At 44.5% G+C, this 18,925-nt stretch overlaps 1 protein-coding gene across 5 annotated transcripts; it reads right to left on the reverse strand.

The window, feature by feature from the left end:
- Positions 1–10,001: 10,001 nt before the first annotated feature.
- On the reverse strand, positions 10,002–18,120 carry OTP (orthopedia homeobox). Of its 5 annotated transcripts, XM_060091772.1 has the most exons (4): positions 17,955–18,120; positions 16,846–17,010; positions 16,254–16,663; positions 10,002–10,568 (listed from the first exon to the last, which is right to left on the reverse strand). In XM_060091772.1, exons 2-4 carry the CDS (start codon positions 16,949–16,951, stop codon positions 10,038–10,040), a joined length of 1,047 nt encoding a protein of 348 aa, XP_059947755.1. In that variant the 5' UTR covers positions 16,952–17,010; positions 17,955–18,120; the 3' UTR covers positions 10,002–10,037. The 5 variants fall into 5 exon arrangements, with proteins under 5 accessions (XP_059947755.1, XP_059947756.1, XP_059947754.1 ...); XM_060091773.1 differs by lacking the exon at positions 16,846–17,010; XM_060091771.1 differs by having other exon boundaries at positions 16,254–17,010.
- Between the last annotated feature and the right edge of the window lie 805 nt (positions 18,121–18,925).

The raw sequence follows: 18,925 nt of genomic DNA on the forward strand, positions 1-18,925 counted from the left end.
CTAAAAAAAACTGATGTTTGAAGGTGGGATACTGAGGGAGGGAGAAAATTACAACTGGTACTTTGGTCGTCATTTTCTTATTGGGAAATAAGTCCAACAAAGAAAAGAGTATATATGCCATTTGAAGAATAACTTAAAAACACCTGTGCTCCTGCCTCCCAAATGAAGACTGTTTTTCTTTACTCCTTTTTCTTCAACTCCTGGAGCAGCCCTAAAAAACTAAAGTAGATTTAGCTGGGGGCCAGTCTCAGGTGTGGTATAACTTCCTTAAATTGCAGAATGCCCAGAGGAAACGATCTCCAAAAACATTCTCATTTGTCTCCTAATGCTTAAGTTTTTTTAGATGGATTAAGATAAAGACATTTTTTCTCCAATAAAATTAAAGGGTTTTGAATGAATGAGTTAGCATATTGCTTTAATCTAGTCAGTCAAAATGTAAATGTTACCAGCTCATTTCCTATTCTGAATGGGGAAAAGGATTTCAAAGACAAGGTCCTGACTCTAAAAGTATCAGAGGAGGGAAGAAAGCCAAAGGTTCCCAAAAAGCTCAACATACTTTACCAGTTTCCCCCGGACTTGAATTATTTCCCTTCATCCATACATAAAAAGAGGTTATGAACAGAGACACTTCCTGGCCTATGTACATTTGCTCACCTGAACAGTTCTAGGCTGCCCATTCTTTCCATTCTCTCATGTGGTTATAAACACGAGGCATTTCCTTAGCAATTGAATAAATATGCTGACACTGTCTCACACTAGCTTCTAAGTAGTTGTCCAGTTGCATTGCTAACTTTACATAAGACACTAGCACTATCTGAATCCAATCAATCCAACCAAAACAACACAGAGTGCTTCCTATAGGAGACTAAGTCTTGGTTGTCTTTTTTCTCATTTCTCCTTTTCAATTAAGTGCATGGGATAACCATACTTTATTGGATGATATACAAACCCCATGGCACTAATGATTTAAGGACAGGGATGAGGATTCCTTTGCACAGCCATATTTGTCTATAGAAAGTTAAATTCTTGCATGTTCCAATCTTCCTTTCCCACACTGGAAAATAATTCCACTGCAGCCCCAACCTCTTCCCTGGTCCTGTTACAAGGAGGTTACTGTCAGTGGCAGTACTCTTCAGCAGAACACTGAGGTTTTTGTGCTTACCTTTTCACTCCCTTTAACACAATGCTGACTTGACTCAGATCCCCTCCTGGCAGATAAAAGGACAATACCTTTAAAAGAAACAGATTAGACAAAGACCAGCCTAGGACTCTGATTAACAGGTACTTTTTAATTGACTTGCCCCACACTAGTCAGCCATACAGAGTTATAACATTATGTATTAGAAATGGTTAGCACTGGGAAAGAACTTCAGATATTATAGGAGGAAACAGAACCACACAGCTGTTAAGTGACTCGACCAAGACCATACAGTCAGATATTGGCTGACCAAGGATTACAACTATGTTTTCCAAACCACGCTGCATTTCTTCAAGGTCCCCAACTATAACAGAGTAGGAACAGGACAAAGATTGTTATTCTGTAACTCAAAGAGAAAAAAAAAAAACAAAAACCTATCTCCCTGAGAAGCAGCAATCTCCTAACGAGCAACCCCTACCAGAACCTGACGGTCCTCCTTTGGAGTTCTTCTGCCTAAGGAGAAAATTTTCATCATAACTCTTCAAGCCTGAAATGTCTCATGGCATACAACCAGTTCTCAGAGAAGCCACTGAGTTTAAAATGAAAATGAAGCTCTTAAGTCTTCCAACAGGGAAATTTAAGATGGCTGGTTTCCTGGCAAGCATGTGATCCTCCCTCTATTGTAGGAATCCAGTCACTGGAGTTTCTAAGAGTGGCATATTAACTCTTCCAATATACCTGAGCACCATTTACTAAATTATCTTTTTGAAGATGCTATGTGGTTCCCCAGTTCTTTGGAAAAGGTAATTAGCCTCCCATGGGTGACTACTTTACTCCAAGTGAGCAATGAGCTCACCATAGGATGAGCATGGTCTCTTTTGGTGGGAAAGAATATATTATTTTGCTTGTTGTCAGGAGTAATTCGTTTATTTTTCACCTTAATGTAAGCCCTTTAATATATGATATTTTAAAAGTGGTAACTACTCCCTGAGATATAACAGATAAGTAGCAAGTGCAATAAGCTGGGAGCCTTAACACCAACACATCTGAAATTCAACTTAATAAACATCTATTGAGCACCTACTATGTGCCAGAGTCTTTGCTAGATGTTGGGGAATTATATCGCTAAAATTTATCCAATTAGAGAGTATCAGTGATACTCCAATAACACTATATAAGATTATGAATGGTTATTAATGAGTATGGCAGATGGTCCACCATGACTTGTCCTGGTCATTAGAGGCCTGAATCTGATCAATGGCTTCAAATTTAAGAAGGCAAGTGAAGAATTTAGTAATAATATAAACATACCAAACACAGTTTACTGATTTAAAAATAAGAGTCACAGGAAAGGTCAAAACAATTCCACTAAAGCGGACAAAAAAATCCTAAGGATGACACTGCTATCCTCTAAGGCCCAGTTCCTTCAGGAAGCCTTGCCCAGAAATTCTATCCCCAATGAGTTCCTGCTTCTTTGAATTTCCACTTCATTTACAATATGGATCACAGTACTTAACGCTTGATCAAACCATTAAAAACTACCTTATACATTTTTCTTTTCAAAATATATTTGTCTTGTCCCCTTAATTACATGGTGGGTTCCTCAAGAGCCTGGACATCATCGACTTCTCTAGCACCCCAACCTCCATGCCTTGTCAATAAGCACACACAAAAAAACAGTTGTTGACTTATAAGTATGAAAAACGCATTAAATAACGGAACTAGAGGTGTTTATCACAGGGAAAATAAGATCATGGCAGAGATATTTTCTACTCACTGACTATCCATGTGCTCCCCTACATTTGCCAGCCCTCTTGCAATTAAAGGAAGCCATCTAACTATTTCTTGTTTATTGGACCTTGAGCCTAAGTTTCTGGGCCAATGCATTAGAGTCAATTCACACCTTCCAGTTCTTTCTTTTCCTTCCCCAAAGATGATGGAAACCCCATAATTAAGTGGTCAAGCCACAAAATGAAAACAGCTTGGATCACTGAGTCACACATGAAGGGAAGGTGCCCAGGAGAATCACTTCACTTACAGTGGAATCTGTGTAAGCAAGAAACAAAGCTCGGTTATGTTAAGTCAGAGAGAAGAGGTTTATCTGGTACCACAGCATAGCCTGGTGTTATACTGACTGATATACTAAAAAAAGACTAAAAAGAAAAATCATTTTAGCACTAAGAGGTGTAATATAAAGTCCCCACTGAGACAAGACTATAGAAGGAAGAGCATGAGGCAGACGAGGCTCAATAAAAGGAAGTACTTCCGGGCAGTTGGGCCAATAATAGAGGTTTTGTGTTCAACCAGAATCTGTCAGTCCCCTTGGTGAGAAATGAAAAAGGAACAACTGTGGTCAGGGAATTTGAATGAGGTGACTTCAAAGATCCCTTCAAATGCTAAGATTTTATAATTCTATGATTGAGGGTTTCTAATATGTGGAGAACAGGAAAATGGGAAATAGCTTATCTTGTGTTGTGACTACTTAATATTATATAGAAGCAACATCAAAAGATCTCCCATAAAATCTTGCAGGGACAGACAAGAAACACATCTGAAGGACCAAGGGATTCAAGGATCCTCTCCCTTGTGAACAGTCAAACCATCCCCTCTCCATGTACAATGCCACCCACCTCAAAGTACTCCCAGAGCTAGTTCTCAAGTTTCTTACCACCTCAGCCCAGAGATCATGTCACAAGGAGACAATTCCATTGATAAAGATTGCTCACACAATAAAGAGCCTTCTCAGTGGCACACTAGAACTATCTTGAATTAATCACTAAAGAGAGGGTAAAGTTCAGAAGGAAATGAGTGTTTCTAGACTCTTGAAACCATGTTTAATTTTAATGCAGTTATCATGTCCCATCAAAAAGCATCTGTCCTGTTGAAATTACAAGGGTGGATTGTTAAACTTCTAAGTAAGGGAAGTTATTTAGTTTCTTCCCTTAAGAATAAGAGCAGCATCTACATGTTACATACACAATATTATTGCTAAAAGATCTGAAGACCACCTTAAAAGAATGATCTCTCCCACTTACTAGGTATGTGACATTGGGCAAGTTACTTAACCTCTATGAGTCTCAATTTCTTCATCTGTAAAATACAGAATATCTACTTCATAAAGATGCCATGATGATTTAAATGAGATAATGTGCTCTATAAACTGAAAAACGGGGTTCAAATGTAACATACTGGAGGAAGAATAATAAATACCATCAGAAAACATTATTTCTGAAATCAGTGTTGGAGTAGCTGCCTAACTAGGCAGACTAAGCATGTGATAACTAATAAAGCAAGGGCAGCAAAAAGAGAGACCAATTCAGCTTCAATGAACTCATTCAGAATTCTGCAATTAGAAAATCTAGAAAGAACTTATTTAATTTTAGTATACCTATGTTTTCTGTTTTACAATTTAGTATTTCTAATTTCATAAGAATCACATATAATCTTTTCACTACTAAGGGCTTCTAGGGGTTCTTAACCAGACATTGTTTGGGTTCATCTTAAATAGATTCAATAAGGACTGTGAATAAAAGCATGTAAAGTCCTGTGATATTTCAATGAAAGATATAAAGAACATATACTACATGTGTCATGTGGGTTAATTATATATTTCCTGGTACTTGTGAATTACTTCAACTCAGAATTAAGAAGAATTGTGGCAGCAGGAGCAACTGCAGCAAGTGTATCTCAAATCCAAGGTGGCTTTAAAGATGGAAACTTGGATATATGGGATATTTGATAATGTGGATGGAAGATGCAGCTTAACTGCACAAACAACTAATCATGCCCCCTTATAGACTGATTATGACATCGTCAAAATCAAAAGAGGGCCCTCTGTGTAGCTCATGCCTGAAATTCCTTAAAAGCATTTTCTAGTAAGTCTTATAAATCCATGCGCTGTTTTGATAGAGCATGCATGAGGAAAAGCGAAAAGCATTGTTCTCTCTGTAATGATCACATGTAAATAGGCCATGGTTCCCGTACCAAATGCTCTGCACTGATGAGAGTTAGCACAGAGCCAGGCAGGGGGTGCCCGCCTTTGTTGCTGCTTTCATTTTAAAAATGAATCATAATTTCTGCACTGGATACGAAGATGGGTTTACAGCTATTAGCCATCATATTACTAATTTAGAAAATACATGCCCAATCACTTGTGTTCTTTCAATTCCTTATGAACACAGCTGCAACCCACATTAAAGGCGAGGGTGAATGGATATTCTTCAGATGAGATATTTGGGCTGAATTATTAGGGTAGCCTGTACTACAAAATTACTAATAAACATTGCTTCTGGCTCAATTTAGCCTGAAGTCAGTGAACCTAGCCAATGGTGACAAATCAAAAACTCCGAAATGCCCGATGAATGAATCTAACTAATCAAGGAAGCCTGTAGGAAGTAGATGCCAGGATTAATGAGCCAGTAGTTTCACTATGCCATGCTGTTATTTCTTCACATAAATGCCCTCAGATGAGATTACCTTTATGTCATGAAAGGGAGAAAAGGAAGGTTACATTCTTTCAACTGACAGGTTAACTACTGCCATTACTAGAAGACACATCTTTGTGGGCTAAGTTTTTTCTTTATCCTAAAAATTAATACGTAAAGTCCACAACACAAATTAAAAACATTTTCATTTTCAGGGTAAGCAGTCATTGACAACGTCAAACATAAACTGCCCCAAAGTTAGAACTTCCTCAATATTTTCCATTTACGTCTACCTTGATTTACCCAAATTGCTCTGCATCCTATTTTCTATTCAATCCCTAACATCATCTTTAGTAGGTTGAATTCCTATAACCTATTTCTTCCACCATCAACAAAAGGTAAACTAAGTGCAACATCATTACTATGACATCCCTTGCATGCCATGTATGATATTTAGTACCAATATTGAGGAGAAAATAAAGATACAAGGATGAAAATGTGTACTCAAATAAATCAATCATATAATTACATCATAATAGCCTTTGACTTTTTCTAGCTAGCATGTGGTGGTGACAGTATTCAATGCCAAAAAGACTACTCAGTAAAAAGTACAATTCATTAGATGCAGGACATCTAACATGTTGTACTTATCTACCCTGTACTCTGATATTATTCATCATTATTGTCTTTATTACCTTATTAAATGTAATTAGTTATTTTTATGACTTTAACAGTTTTGAGTCAGAATTGCTGCTGATAAGGAGTAAAAAAGTAATATGAAGCATCACTGTTGTTATTTTTTTTCTCTCTCAAAATATAGAAATCTTTTAGGCTTGTGATTGTGATTCTCACTGCTTTTTATCTTTGCTAAACTGTCAACCTTAACAATTTAGACCAGGTTGCCTTCCCTTATGCTAACGGCATATATGACATTAAAATGTTCAGAATTCTTAATACAAAAATCTATTGCCATAGAAACAAATTTCCAGAGTCAGGTCAAGTGAAAAACTCTGTATACTTTCATTATAATATTGATAAATAACCACTATATTATGAAATATAAGTATCTTTGAAAGCATCTATCACTTCAGTTGATTTGCAACTTCTCATCAGTGTTCTGAGTTGGCCCATTTTTTTTTCAAATGAAAGATCCCATTTCCCTTGCCTTTCAGAAATACGATTTTTAAAGATCCCACTTAGCATCCTTTATTGCATTCCTACATCATAAAGTTATGTTTTATAGCAGCATAAAAAAGCTGTAAAATTAGCATCCTTGTAAACAACCTTCCATGCTCACTGGTGAAACAATCTGTGATTTGTACTGATCTCTTAAATGGGACTTGAGATTACAGTTTCCACAATTTCAGGTTTAAAAAAAAAAAAAAGAGCACTAATCTAAGCCAAGGGAGAATATGACAAAATGTAAAAACAAGGAAAAGTATTTTTCATCTACAGATATTTTAGAAATTTGGTTATTATGCTGCTAAATTAAAATCTAGGGTGAGTTCTAAAACATAGAAATGTTCCACTTTTATATGAAATCCCAAATGAGCCTGTTTTTATCCTCTTTACTATTTTAACATTATATTAAATATACCCTTAGAAAATGTAGAATTGAAATATTCTGTGAACCCACCCACCAATTTTATTGAATATCTCTAATTAAAATTCCTAAGGTAACATGAACAAATGATTTTTCATTACCATAGAAAATCATGCCTTTTTGTCCTCACCTTCCAGGAGATTCCAGTGTTCTCTTAGTTTAGTAACAATTACAACAGTTCCTTAAACAGTTGAGTAACAACTACAACGGCTCCCAATGGTATGAAATTGTAGTCTAGGACAAGGGTGTTTTTTAGGGTTTCCATTCTGTGGCAACCAACTGAGAAATCTTCCCATGGGAAAAGGTGCATTCTAATGCCTATAATAACCATTAAAATTCACACCACAAGGTTGATTTCTTCCAAAGAAAACCTGCGATACCGACTCGCCTCCAAGTTTAAAACACACCTGCAACCTTCCAGCTCATTATACAGGGAAAAAAAGCCATTTTTCACTACCACTTAGTTTGAACTGAGCACGTGACTAAAGTTGAGGTTAGCTCGACCCAAAGATGGACCCTGAGAAAACCAGAGCAGTCTCGCAGGGGAAAGCCTGAGAAGTTCCGACCCGCTGCCAGGCCGCCCTGGACACCCTTCTCCCGCCATGCCGTTTGCCCCCACCTGGATCCGCCGGAGCAAAGGGGCCGGGCCGCCTCTTTCGGACGGCCTCGAGGCCTAGGCGCCAAGGGAGGAGCCCCGGGCCTCTCTCGTCCACAGCGTACCTGGGGCCACACGCGGCTCTGGGCGACGCTAGACTGCAGAGCTCCCGGTCTCCACGCTTCCTTCACGGTGGTCCTTCCGGACGCAGCCCGGCGAGGGTTGCCGTCAGCTCCTTTGTCCGAGGGAAACGGTTCACGCCTGAAGCATATCAACTCTCGTGCCCTGCGTTTAGGGCGGGAAGCTCTGCCCGTAGGCCCATCTCGGGCTCGGGAGGTACCGGGGTCGATCCGAAGCCTCGCGAGGCCTCGAACTCGCGTGAGGAGATCACTGCGCGGCTTCTCACTTCCGGCCTGCGGGCCGCGCGACTCCAGGCCGGGCCTGAGGAGCCGAACGCCGTGTGGGTGCGTGCTGCCTAGGCTGCTGGGCAACCAGGCAACTGAACCCAAGCCTACTAGGACGCGTCCCAAAAGTGGGGATCCCGCCGACTGAGCGCGAGTTGAGAACCTCATGGAAGAGTTCTCTTCCCTTCCCCCACCACGAGACCCTTCCGCCATTCAAAGTCACACCAAAACCCATTATTCTCCATATCACATACTGAAAATGATTTTATTTTATCCATTTACATTTAAGTTGATATAAACTTGTCCGGAAAAGTCAAATAATATGCTTTATATTAGCTCAAACATTTATTAAGAAAACCAGATTCCATAAATAAGCACAGACAATAAGTTAAAACATATCACAAATTGACCAGTATGTAACAAGAATGCTTTATCTACACAAAACATCCTATTTCACATGTTTGTTCATTCTTCGAAAGCGCTTCTGTTCTCTGGGTTTGGATTTGACCAGCACATGCAGAAAAAGCTGATTGTGTTTTCTCTGTACAAAGTTGCAGGGTTGTAGATGTCCGAGTGCACCCAGCGGCGGCCAGCAGGGTCCGGGGCGGGGGGAGGGGTGGCCGAGGGGCACGAGGAACGACAGGACGACCACAAAACAACCAAGGGCACAGAGCAGCGAGGAGAGAGAAACGGAAAAAGGAAGCAAACAAACCCCAGTCTTGAAGGATCCAGAAAAGAGATGTGGCTTTTGCTTTTACAAAAGGAAAATTTTCTTACATGTTTATTTTATTCTTCCTTATAAAGACTTATCAAAATGGGTAAGATCACCTTTTCATCACATGACTGCTTTAGTCTACTCCAGCCACCCAATCCACTGTTATGTTCCTCCTGAGAAGCCTTTCCCTCAATACCCGCACACAGTTGTGCTTAAGAAAATAAAAGAAAGATGAAATAAAAGCGTTCTTTTGCAAGCCAGTACAGGGCTGCATGGATGTGACTGGGTACACAGGGCAAGGAACGGGTGGTGGGAGAGGAAAGAAAGAAAGGCGTTCGGAGCAAGAATACAAGGATAAATCAAATTGTAATCTGTTGGGTCCTCAGATGAGGCGGTTGGTAGTAGATGCTTGTCCTCCTTTAAGACAAAAATCCCTAACATTGTGCTGTCCCTTGAACACGTCCGTGTGTGACCTAGGTGCACTGTGTATGTGTGTGTAAGCGCGTGTGTGTAGTGTCTGAGAGTGAGCGAGAGTGCGAGTGTGTGTATTTCTGCCCACAAACCAGTCCATTGGTGTCTGATTTCAGATCCTGAGTCTACTCCCTGGTAAGTAAAATGACGGGAAGGATGCTTTTTGCAGGGCGCGGGAGGAGGGGCGTGAGGTGCGGGCAAAGAAGGGACCGGACGGGAGGCGGTGGGCGAGGGGGCCGCAGGCGTTGTGTAGAAGGTGTGGATGGGAATGCAGCCAGTCAGAAGGCCGTGAGGAGGGCGCGAGCACGAAGAGTGCGAGCGGGAAGGCCGCGGGTAGCGGGAAAGGGTGGGGTGAGGCGCTAGAGACCGGGAGGAGGGAGGAGCTGCGTGAGACGGGGAGGGGGCTTTGGGGAGGCTGGGGGGAGCGAAGTCAGGCGGAGGGGCGGCCTCGCGGGCTGGGGCTTGGGGGTGAGCCCGGGAGAGTGGAGGACAAGGGAAAGAACCAAGCGAGAGGTGGCAGAGGCCTGGAGGGGGAAGGAGCAGGGGGCCGGGGCCGGGGCCGGGGCCGGGGCCGGGGGCGGGGCGCCCGGGCCAGGGCCCGAGCTGGGGCCCGAGCGCTTGCCGCCAGGGCCTCGGGGCGGACCTGGGGGCGGTGCCGGGGGGCGGAGCGGGCCGGGCGCGGCTGCATTAAGTGAAGCTCATGGAGACTGTGTGCTCTAGCGCCTTGCGGCGGAGGGAGGCGATGCTCGTGCCCCGCCACACGTCGCTGCTGTCCGGGGAGCTGCAGAGCTGGGGCGAGCCGGAGACGTTGCTGGGGCCGGGGAGGGAGGCGGGCACCATGCCGGGAAAGGCAGGCTGGTAGAGGTGCGACTGCAGCCCCGCGCCGTTGGAGCCCGCCAAGCTGTTGGACAGGCCCATGGAGTTGGGCGGCGGCCCGGCCGCCAGGCTGCACTGGGACAGCGACTGTGCCATGGCTTGCTGCCTGCCCAGCGCCGGCGGTAGCGGCAGCTGCGACACTCCCGGCATGGCGGCTGCCGCCCAGCGGGTGTCGTTGGCATGGAAAGAGCACAGGCTGTCGCCCATGGCGGCGGCGGCGGCGGCGGCGGCCGACGGGAACTGAGGCAGGCCTGGCGTGGGCAGCAGCGTCCCCGGCGCACGGAACACGTTGGTGGTCTTCTTGCGCTTCTTCCACTTAGCGCGCCGGTTCTGGAACCAGACCTGGAGCGGGCAGGGCGGGAGACACACAGGGCGCTGTTAGCCGGCGGGCGGGCCAGGAGGGGCGGGGGCTTGAGCCCTAGAAACCCGCGTCAGGTCCACCCACTCAGCTCCAGGCCGAAAAAGGGCCATCGGCCCGGCACGGCCCCCGCACCCAGCCGGTGACCCTGCTTCTCCACCAGCTGGAATCAACCGTCGCCCCTTGCATCCACCGGGCGCCAACTCCCGGGGTCCTGAGTGATCGTGCCCCGGAGCGCTTACACACGGTGCAAACATACACCATGCGCAGTATTCACCACGCCCCTGCACGCTGGCACCTTCTGTTCGCTGCTTAGATGCACAGGTCTGCAGGCAGGCATGTGTCAAGGCTGGACCCACAGGTGTACAAATGAAGATAAACTTGCGTACCCATGTGGCTTAATAGCGTGCCTTATAACAATGATGGGGTATAGAATTTTCTGAAACGCTGTAACTTTGGAAATTGATGAAGGGCCGTGGATGACATAGCCAGTTCCAAAATCGAAAGACAAAGGAGAACCCCTAACGCCATGGATGACAGAGCAGAGAGGTAAATATAGTGATCCGTGTGGGAAAGCGAGCGCCACTGAGTTACAGTGTTGTTTGGGTCGCCACCGTGACTTCTGATTCATAGCGACTGGTACCGCTGCCACAAGTCCGTGCCTCATTCTCAAGCCCCTCTAAGGGTACCTTTATCTGGGCTATGCAAGTGTGCTGGAACCTGCTGCCAGAGCCCTAAGCCTCAAGGCCTTCAAATCTATTATTTTCAGAAACTTACTGAGGATCCCAAATAACAAGGCCTCCAATTCCCTCAGCCCCACCCCACCCCTCGTTTCATCTATAAACTAAAAGCAAATTTTCTGACCACTACAAACTAAAAGAAGTCAAGTGTAAAGCTCACACTAGGTATGAATCAAATTTAATTTTGCTTAGACAAACCCAGATGTCTTTTTAAAGGAGATGTGTTTTATAAAATATACTCCAAAGTGAGCCTATTAGTTCTTTCTTAACAGTGACCCTGGAAGTTCAGACCTTACCAGACAAATTTGTCTATGAATGTCAAATTCACCACCACAGGGGAAGGAAGGGCTCTTCCTGAAAGATATCAAGTAAACTGCCTGACCAAGATAACATCCCCTTGCCCCATATTTAAATTTGATCTTTTTATTTAAAGAAAAATGCCAGCATGCCCACTTGGCAGGTTTACAGTTTAACATTAGTCAGTTGGAGGCTTACTATGCATAAATATAAATGATGTGGGACACAGCTCAGGTACTGATTGAATTTTCTCATCATTTGGCCAACGCAATTTGACCACCATATTCATGGCCAAAAGGTAATGCGTTAATCCAAGCTATTCAGTGTTTATTCCGCAAACAAAAGCATCATGAGTATGAGTACCTGACCGCCTTTCCCGGTAAACCGGCTATGCACAATGGTTTGTTCACACCCGTGCACTCTCTATTTACCAATGTGAACGGCATTGCAATCTAGAATCCTCTCCCGCTTTTGGGCTGGCTCTGGCCTTTCTATCCCGTCGCCCACCACCTTATCTTTCTCTGGTTTCTACCCCACTTCCCATGTTTCCGCCTACTCCAGTGTCCGGATTGGGTAAAGCTGTTGGGTCCTTTCCCTGCTAAAGCCCCTTGAGCTGGTGGCGCGGCGGATTAATGAGGCAGCAGAACCCTAGGTGCACGCTGGGATCGACGTGGCAGGCGGCGGATTGAGCTGTTAGCGGCCTTCTGCGGAGAGCAACCCACAGGAGCCCAGGAAAGCATAGCGAGAACTGCTGCCAGAGGTCGCTTTGCATTACCCATCCAAGGCTGGACCGGATGGAGCCCTGGACAAGGGACGGTGTCTGTGTCCAGACAGTCTCCACACCTCACACTCCGCACCCGGATACATTTTGAAAGATGTCTATGAATACCGGTTCCTATCACCTTGCTAATGTCAGTGAATCCCGAAATGTCTGAATGTTTGGGGTGGGCACGGGGTGGGGGACTGGGAAAAAAAGCAGAAGAAAGGGGGGAGAAATTACCCTGAAGAATCTCAGTAAAAAACATGCCTGCCAGAAAGGTTTCTGAATCTCAGGCCCAAGCGGAAAAGAACAGCTCTTGAAGAACTAAATATTATAGAAATAATCGAAAAATCATGCTCAATTTTGTTTGAGGGTTAGTAGTCAAATAATGGCTACAAAATTTTCTATGTTTCATGGCTTACTGCGGTTGGGAAAAAAAATCTGCATGGGGTCTGAGCACCTCCGTTCCAAGCTATGATGCATATGTTTTTAAAATGTGAATGTTTCCACTTGAAAACTAGAGCATGACAGATTAAAATGCAGGTAAAACCTAAGGGAGATTTTGAGAATGCAGAGATGACAACTCCAGGAAATATATTAACCGCAGCCATGGCCAACTTTGTACTCAGTTTGAAATGCAGCTCTTCTCAGAAAATGCTTAATACAACAGTGAGAATCTAATGGAGGTTGGAATTTAAAAATCCACTTTCATGATATCTGCTCTTACAGTAATATAGACATACTGTAAATGTATTTTAAAATATATAGCCCGTTTAATTCCCCACCTATAAATGGCTCAGAAATAGAGAAAGAGAGGGAGAAAGAGAGAATATTACTTTTTTCCCCCTCGAAGCAAATGCTTTATGAAGATCTCATTGGAATCCAGCAAATGATTAATGTGAAGATTTGGGAGGAAATCTGGGGAGCTGTATTAAAGCCTAGATCTCAGGTTCATTTCGATCAGCCAGCCGTGAACTCTGGGCCGAATTCATTACACTTTAATAGTGCTGGGAGAGGAAGAAAATGCAATTTCTCATTCCATTAGAAAACTAGAAAATACTCTTGGCTTGTCCCCCTATTAAGATGTGGCAGGTGACAGGGCCATTCTGGGGGACACGGTCAATGGAATTACAGCACATTATTTTTGTTCGTATAAAATATTGAAAGGCAAGCCTGGCTGTGCAGAAGTTATTTCACTGATTTGGTTTTTATGTAAATAAAATATTGAAAGTTAATTAATCCGTGCTAGAGACTAATGATTATGCTTATTATATTGCATTTGATCGCGTAATTTGCATGATTCTCGCATTGCTGCTTAATAAGCCATTCCCGGTTATAAATAATTCTGAAATTGGTTTCTAATAATGGCATGCTATAAAAGGAATGGTTTTATTATACTAGCCAGAAAAGAGGAGCGATATCAGACATGGAATTGGCCTCCGTGTGAGTAGAGGTGCTTTAATAAATACTTAAAAGTATGATATATGCCAGATATAGATAAAAATACGTATTTTAGATCATTTAGTCTAAAATCAAAAAGTATCTTTAAAAACATACAATTGCAATAAATTAAATGTTTAGATCATTTTTAATCAGTGCAGTGGCCCCACATACTGAAAAGAATGTGTGGCAATCTGTTAACTATATAGAAAACTATGAAGTACTCATCATATAAGAACATAAACCAATTACTATTTAATTTGAATTTGGTCAAGGAGCAACCATACAATGAATTGAGAAGTAAATACATTTTACATAAATTATTTTTGCTTACATTACATAATGTTAATCATTTTGAAATGTTAATTAAGAAGGTTATGTTGATCTGATTACTTTTTAAACTATGGAACATTATTTTTAAAAATATTGAAATTGCCATTCTATTAAATTGTTCCTATCAGCAACATCAAGCTATTATCTTTGGTTGAACATTATGTTAGAACAATTAAAGTACTTTGTCTCTATTCTTCTTGATTATTCTTTTGTGTACTTCTTGAAAATTACTGTTTCTATTACATAGTTTGTGTTTTATTTCATTTACAACTTTTTATATTAAAAGAATCACTGCCATTAACCTTTGGAAGACCTAATAAAGTTTAATAGACCTCATTTTCTTTTTTCATAAAGTCAGTTGTCCAATTATATTTTATTTGTGGTCCTAAGTTCTATTTTAATTCAAACTAATTACTAGTAAGCCTAGGTTAAGCAACAGCATTTTAGTCTTTAAAATAAAAATTATTGTATAGCATTTCTCTTGAGTGACAAAAAATTTATGAATTTTGAACCGACAGGATTTTAACAAGCCAGTACTATTATGAACGGTAATGGAAATATTGAAATTGTATATTTCTGTTAAGATTTGAACTCAATTTCAAAAGATTTAAAAGAGGTGTGAGGTAAAAAAAATTTAAGAGCACTAGTAATATATTTCTGCACAATGCAATTAACATGCCTTTGATGCTTAATTTCAATGGCCCATGATTCAGGGCTTCCAGAGTTCACTAAGGAAACCACCCAGACTTACACTGAGTAAAAATGTTAATCTATGTTATACCCTGAATATTACTATATTAATTTGACCACTTTAAGTCCCTAATGACAGTTTTTGCTGACTATTTAAAACAGAAGCATATGCTATTTTTCCAGGTTAGACTATCTTTAAAATGCAGAATGGAGACAGAAAAACTCAACACCATGATTAAGGACACTCTTGGCTCTTCTTAGATCAAATGTAAAGTAACTGAGATCTTTAAACTTTGATGTTTAAAATTTGTAAGGCGAAGATATTTAAAATTTGTAAAAGCAGCCAGAGCTGAGATCAACACCCAGGGTAAGGAACAGAAAATACCACGTCCAAGACAGGAAAGGAAGGTTTTCAGAACCCTGGATAGCTCAAGACTAAGCGCGCGTCTTGTACTTTCACCTCCAGCACCTGTCTATAAAATATTTGACATAATGTTTTCATTCTTCTAAAAAGCAGAAAAAAATCCGAGATGCATTGGACTTATACTTTTATTCCCCGATTTTCAAAAAACTTACAGGTGTGGTTTTCTAAGTCACATGTAATTTACAACTTGGAGGGGGGTTGGATGAGAACAAGGGGTCAGTAATGATTTTGTCTATTGCCGGTCAATCTTTCCTGCCCCAAATGTCCTTTCTTCAAATCGGAGATCTACAAGAAAGCCCTCTTTCCTCCCCACTCCCCAAGTTACCTTAGGGAAAACCAGGACTCATAGTCTGTGGGGGATCGCTCCAGCCTCTCCCAGCGCATTGGTAGGCCTCCAAGTTCAAAGCCTTTGTAAACATCACAGCTAGAGGTGTTTTGCCTGAGAGCAGCAGGAGTGTGATAAGCAGGAGAATAAAGCTACACCGTAAAACCCAGGTGTAGATCTTTTTTGAAATGTGCCCATTTCGCCTTGTTTTCTCCCTTTTCATGTTTTCTGTATAATTGTTGCATTCTCCCATTTATCCAGACTCTTAACACAAACTCATTAGGGGATAATGAAATGCTTGTCAATTACGAGAGCTGGAGTGTAATCGCGTGCTGGACTTAGCCGCCTGGGAGACACAGAAGGTGGGAGACCCGGAGGTTCCCTTCTCAGGAGGAAGGAAGAGACCTAGCAATTGAACGACGCCGGCTTCGCTTTTGAGGAGTTTCTGCGGGGATGTGGCTATACTGGAAGGAGATGGGGGCACTGTCTGTCCATCGATGGGGCCAGTTTGCGGGCAGAGGAGCTAACTTGACCCAGGAAACCATAGGTAGAGGAAGCGCAGCCCAGGACCCCTGCAAGGGAAGGAAAGACCCTGCTTCCTTTGCCCAAGTCCACCCGCCCCCTCCTTGTCTTCTGCCCTGGCGCCCAAGCCCAGCGTACCTGCACTCGGGACTCCGTCAGCCCGATACGCAGCGCCAGCTCCTCGCGCATGAAGATGTCGGGGTAGTGAGTCTTGGCGAAGCTCCTCTCCAACTCGTTGAGCTGCGCCGGGGTGAAGCGCGTCCGGTGGCGCTTCTGCTTCTGTTGGCCCTGCTGCTGACCTGCTTGGCTGGGGTTCGGGCCACCTTGGGGCCCCGGCTGCTTGTCCGGGTCCTTTGAGCTCACCGCCAGAGAGGCCGGCGTAGAGCCCACTGTGGTGATGTCCTCCCCGGGCAGCAGAGTGGCTCCCTCGACTGGGTCGGAGTTGGGCGCTAGGTCCCCCGGATGGCCCCCGGGGTCGGAGCCCCCCACGCCCAGCCTACACTTCACCGCCTCCCGGTGGCCCAGAAGCTCGGCGGCATCTTTCATACCTGAGGAGGCAAGGGGATGGTGGTCACTACTGTCCTGGCCATGCCAGGAGGGGCTGTTCTCCCCGCGCGGTCCTTTTTCAGCCCCATCCTCGGCTCCCTCTGAGCCCGCGGTCGCCCTACGGAGCAATCTCCCGAGATGCTCAGCTGGGTTCCCCAGGATTTGGACAGCCAGGCTGTAATACCGTCTCCCGGCCCTTTCCCCTCTCTCCGCCGCGGGGTCCTGTAGTAAACAGCACATGCTTTCTTCTCTCCCACAATGAAACACTCCCAGTCCCGGCAATGAAACATGTCTCGGAGTCCCTTTCATGAACCGTACCCCTGGTGCCCCAGCAACCCGAGAGCATATCCTTCGACCAGGAGGGAAAAAAGAAAAGAAAAGAAAGAAGAAAAATTAAACGATTCCTTCGTTGCTGCCCCACCTGCGCTCAGGCAGTCTGACGAACTCTACCTCCGGCCCTCAGCTGATTCCCTCTCACTTTCTCGGAAGACGAATAAGTCTCCAAGCTTTCCACCTCCCGAAATCAACCCAAACCAGCTCCGCCTCCCCCTCAAATCAGAGAAAGTGTTTGGAAAATGGAGTCACATCCATCACCAAAGATTCCCAAACCGGAAACCCTGAGCCCAGTAACCCAGACAGCATTAAGGAAACTCAAGTAAACTCTCTAGACATAACAGTGAATCAAGCTTTAGAGAATTCAACTTTTCTTTCCGGAGAAATAAAAGGCGCATTCCTCTCGGCCACTGGCAATGACGAGTCCCTTTGCAGGCCGGATGCCCGTGAGGATGAATCTGGCTTTTCTCCTTTCTCAGTGAGCACACTTAGCAAATCCGCTTCTACTGCAGCGGCTTCTCCTTCAAGACCGATTTTTACAAATTCAACCATACTCAGACGAGGAAGAGAGAAAGAGGTAGTGGGGAGAGAGGAAGAGAGGGAAAAAGAGAAGAAAGAAATCTCAAATTAACGCAAATAGGAGGAGAAAAGAGAGAAAGAAAAATGCCTCCAAACAAAATATCACGGGGTAGGTCGTTCCCTTAAAAAAAAAATAATAAGGGGGAGGGGGAAAGAGAGAAAATAAGAAAAACAAAAAGTAACATTTCCCAGCTCCTCTGGATCTACATATTCCATAGATTTTTTTAAAAGACTCTGTTAAATCAAATTAAACTTTAATGCAGCACAATTACTTTTAAAGAAATTAGTCCGTTTAGGGCACATTAAGGTAAAATAAGGAACAAATTGACAATTTCCTGCCCGGGCTTCTCCTGGCTGCCTGGGCGAGAGACGCGCACTCACCTAGCCTGGCGTCCAGGAGGTCGGCGTGAGACAGCATCGCGCACCGCTCCAGGGTGAAAGCTGTTCCCCCCCAAATTTTAGCGGCTTTAAGTTATTTAAAATAGATATAAGCTATAAGCTATACGATATAGATATATATAGATCACCTAAATGAAAGAAAATTCGGTTTGTGGTTAAAAGGGGGGCTTCTTGCATTATAATGTCCTTTAGAGAGACGGGGAGGTGCTTAACAGTTGAATGAACCCGTGAGCAGCTCGGCGAGGGGACCAATCAGGAGGGCAGCCTGCAAATGTCAGCGCCCGGAGAGTCCCCCACTCCGCCCGCCCGCCCGCCCGCGCCCGCCCGAGGAGGCGGCGGCGGCGGCGGCAGCCCTGGCGGCTCCAGCCCCGAGCAGCTGCTAAAGCAGCGGCGGCCGCCTAGCCCTCGCCTTGGGCTTCTCGGCCTGACCTCCGATAGTTCTTCCCTGGGATTTCCTCCAGGCACACCTTTCCTTCTCCTTGTCCCGCCCTGCTCGCTCCAAAGGCGCAGCTCTGTCTCTTTGAGCTAGGGTCTTCCTGGGGCAGAGGCAGGGCAGGGGACAGCGCAGGGCATGACCCCCTGGTGACCCGAGAGTAGCCCCCACCAGCGCGCTGGGCAACACTGGCCGGCCGCTGGCGCAGGCCTGTCGATCCCGAGCACAACAAGGGCACGCCGCGCCCTCCAGACCGCCTCTAGACTTCGCTGCCGCCCAGCAGGCCTGCGCCTAAGGTCCAGACGCCCTGGCTGGGACCCCGGGCCTACAGAGTCCCAGCCCCGCGGCAGGGCCTAGAGAGCAAAACAGCAGTCGACTCCCCCGGCGCTGCCAGGCCCCGACGTCTGCTTCAAGGACCCGTGCGCGGTGCCGATTCTTGCACTTTGCACCTTTCGAGCCCGGCTTCTGCTGCTCCGCCTGGCCCACGCTTGCATCCTGGCCCACAGCCCGCTCCTTTGGT

The sequence above is a fragment of the Mesoplodon densirostris genome, chromosome 3, assembly GCF_025265405.1.
Source record: "Mesoplodon densirostris isolate mMesDen1 chromosome 3, mMesDen1 primary haplotype, whole genome shotgun sequence".
In the NCBI taxonomy this organism is placed as follows: domain Eukaryota; kingdom Metazoa; phylum Chordata; class Mammalia; order Artiodactyla; family Ziphiidae; genus Mesoplodon; species Mesoplodon densirostris.

Excerpts from the sequence above, each read along its gene's own strand:
- OTP (XM_060091771.1), bottom strand. The coding sequence starts at position 16,970 with ATGAAAGGGACTCCGAGACATGTTTCATTGCCGGGACTGGGAGTGTTT. Across the intron at positions 10,569-16,253 it reads TGACGGAGTCCCGAGTGCAG|GTCTGGTTCCAGAACCGGCG; the intron begins GTACGCTGGGCT and ends TGCCCGCTCCAG.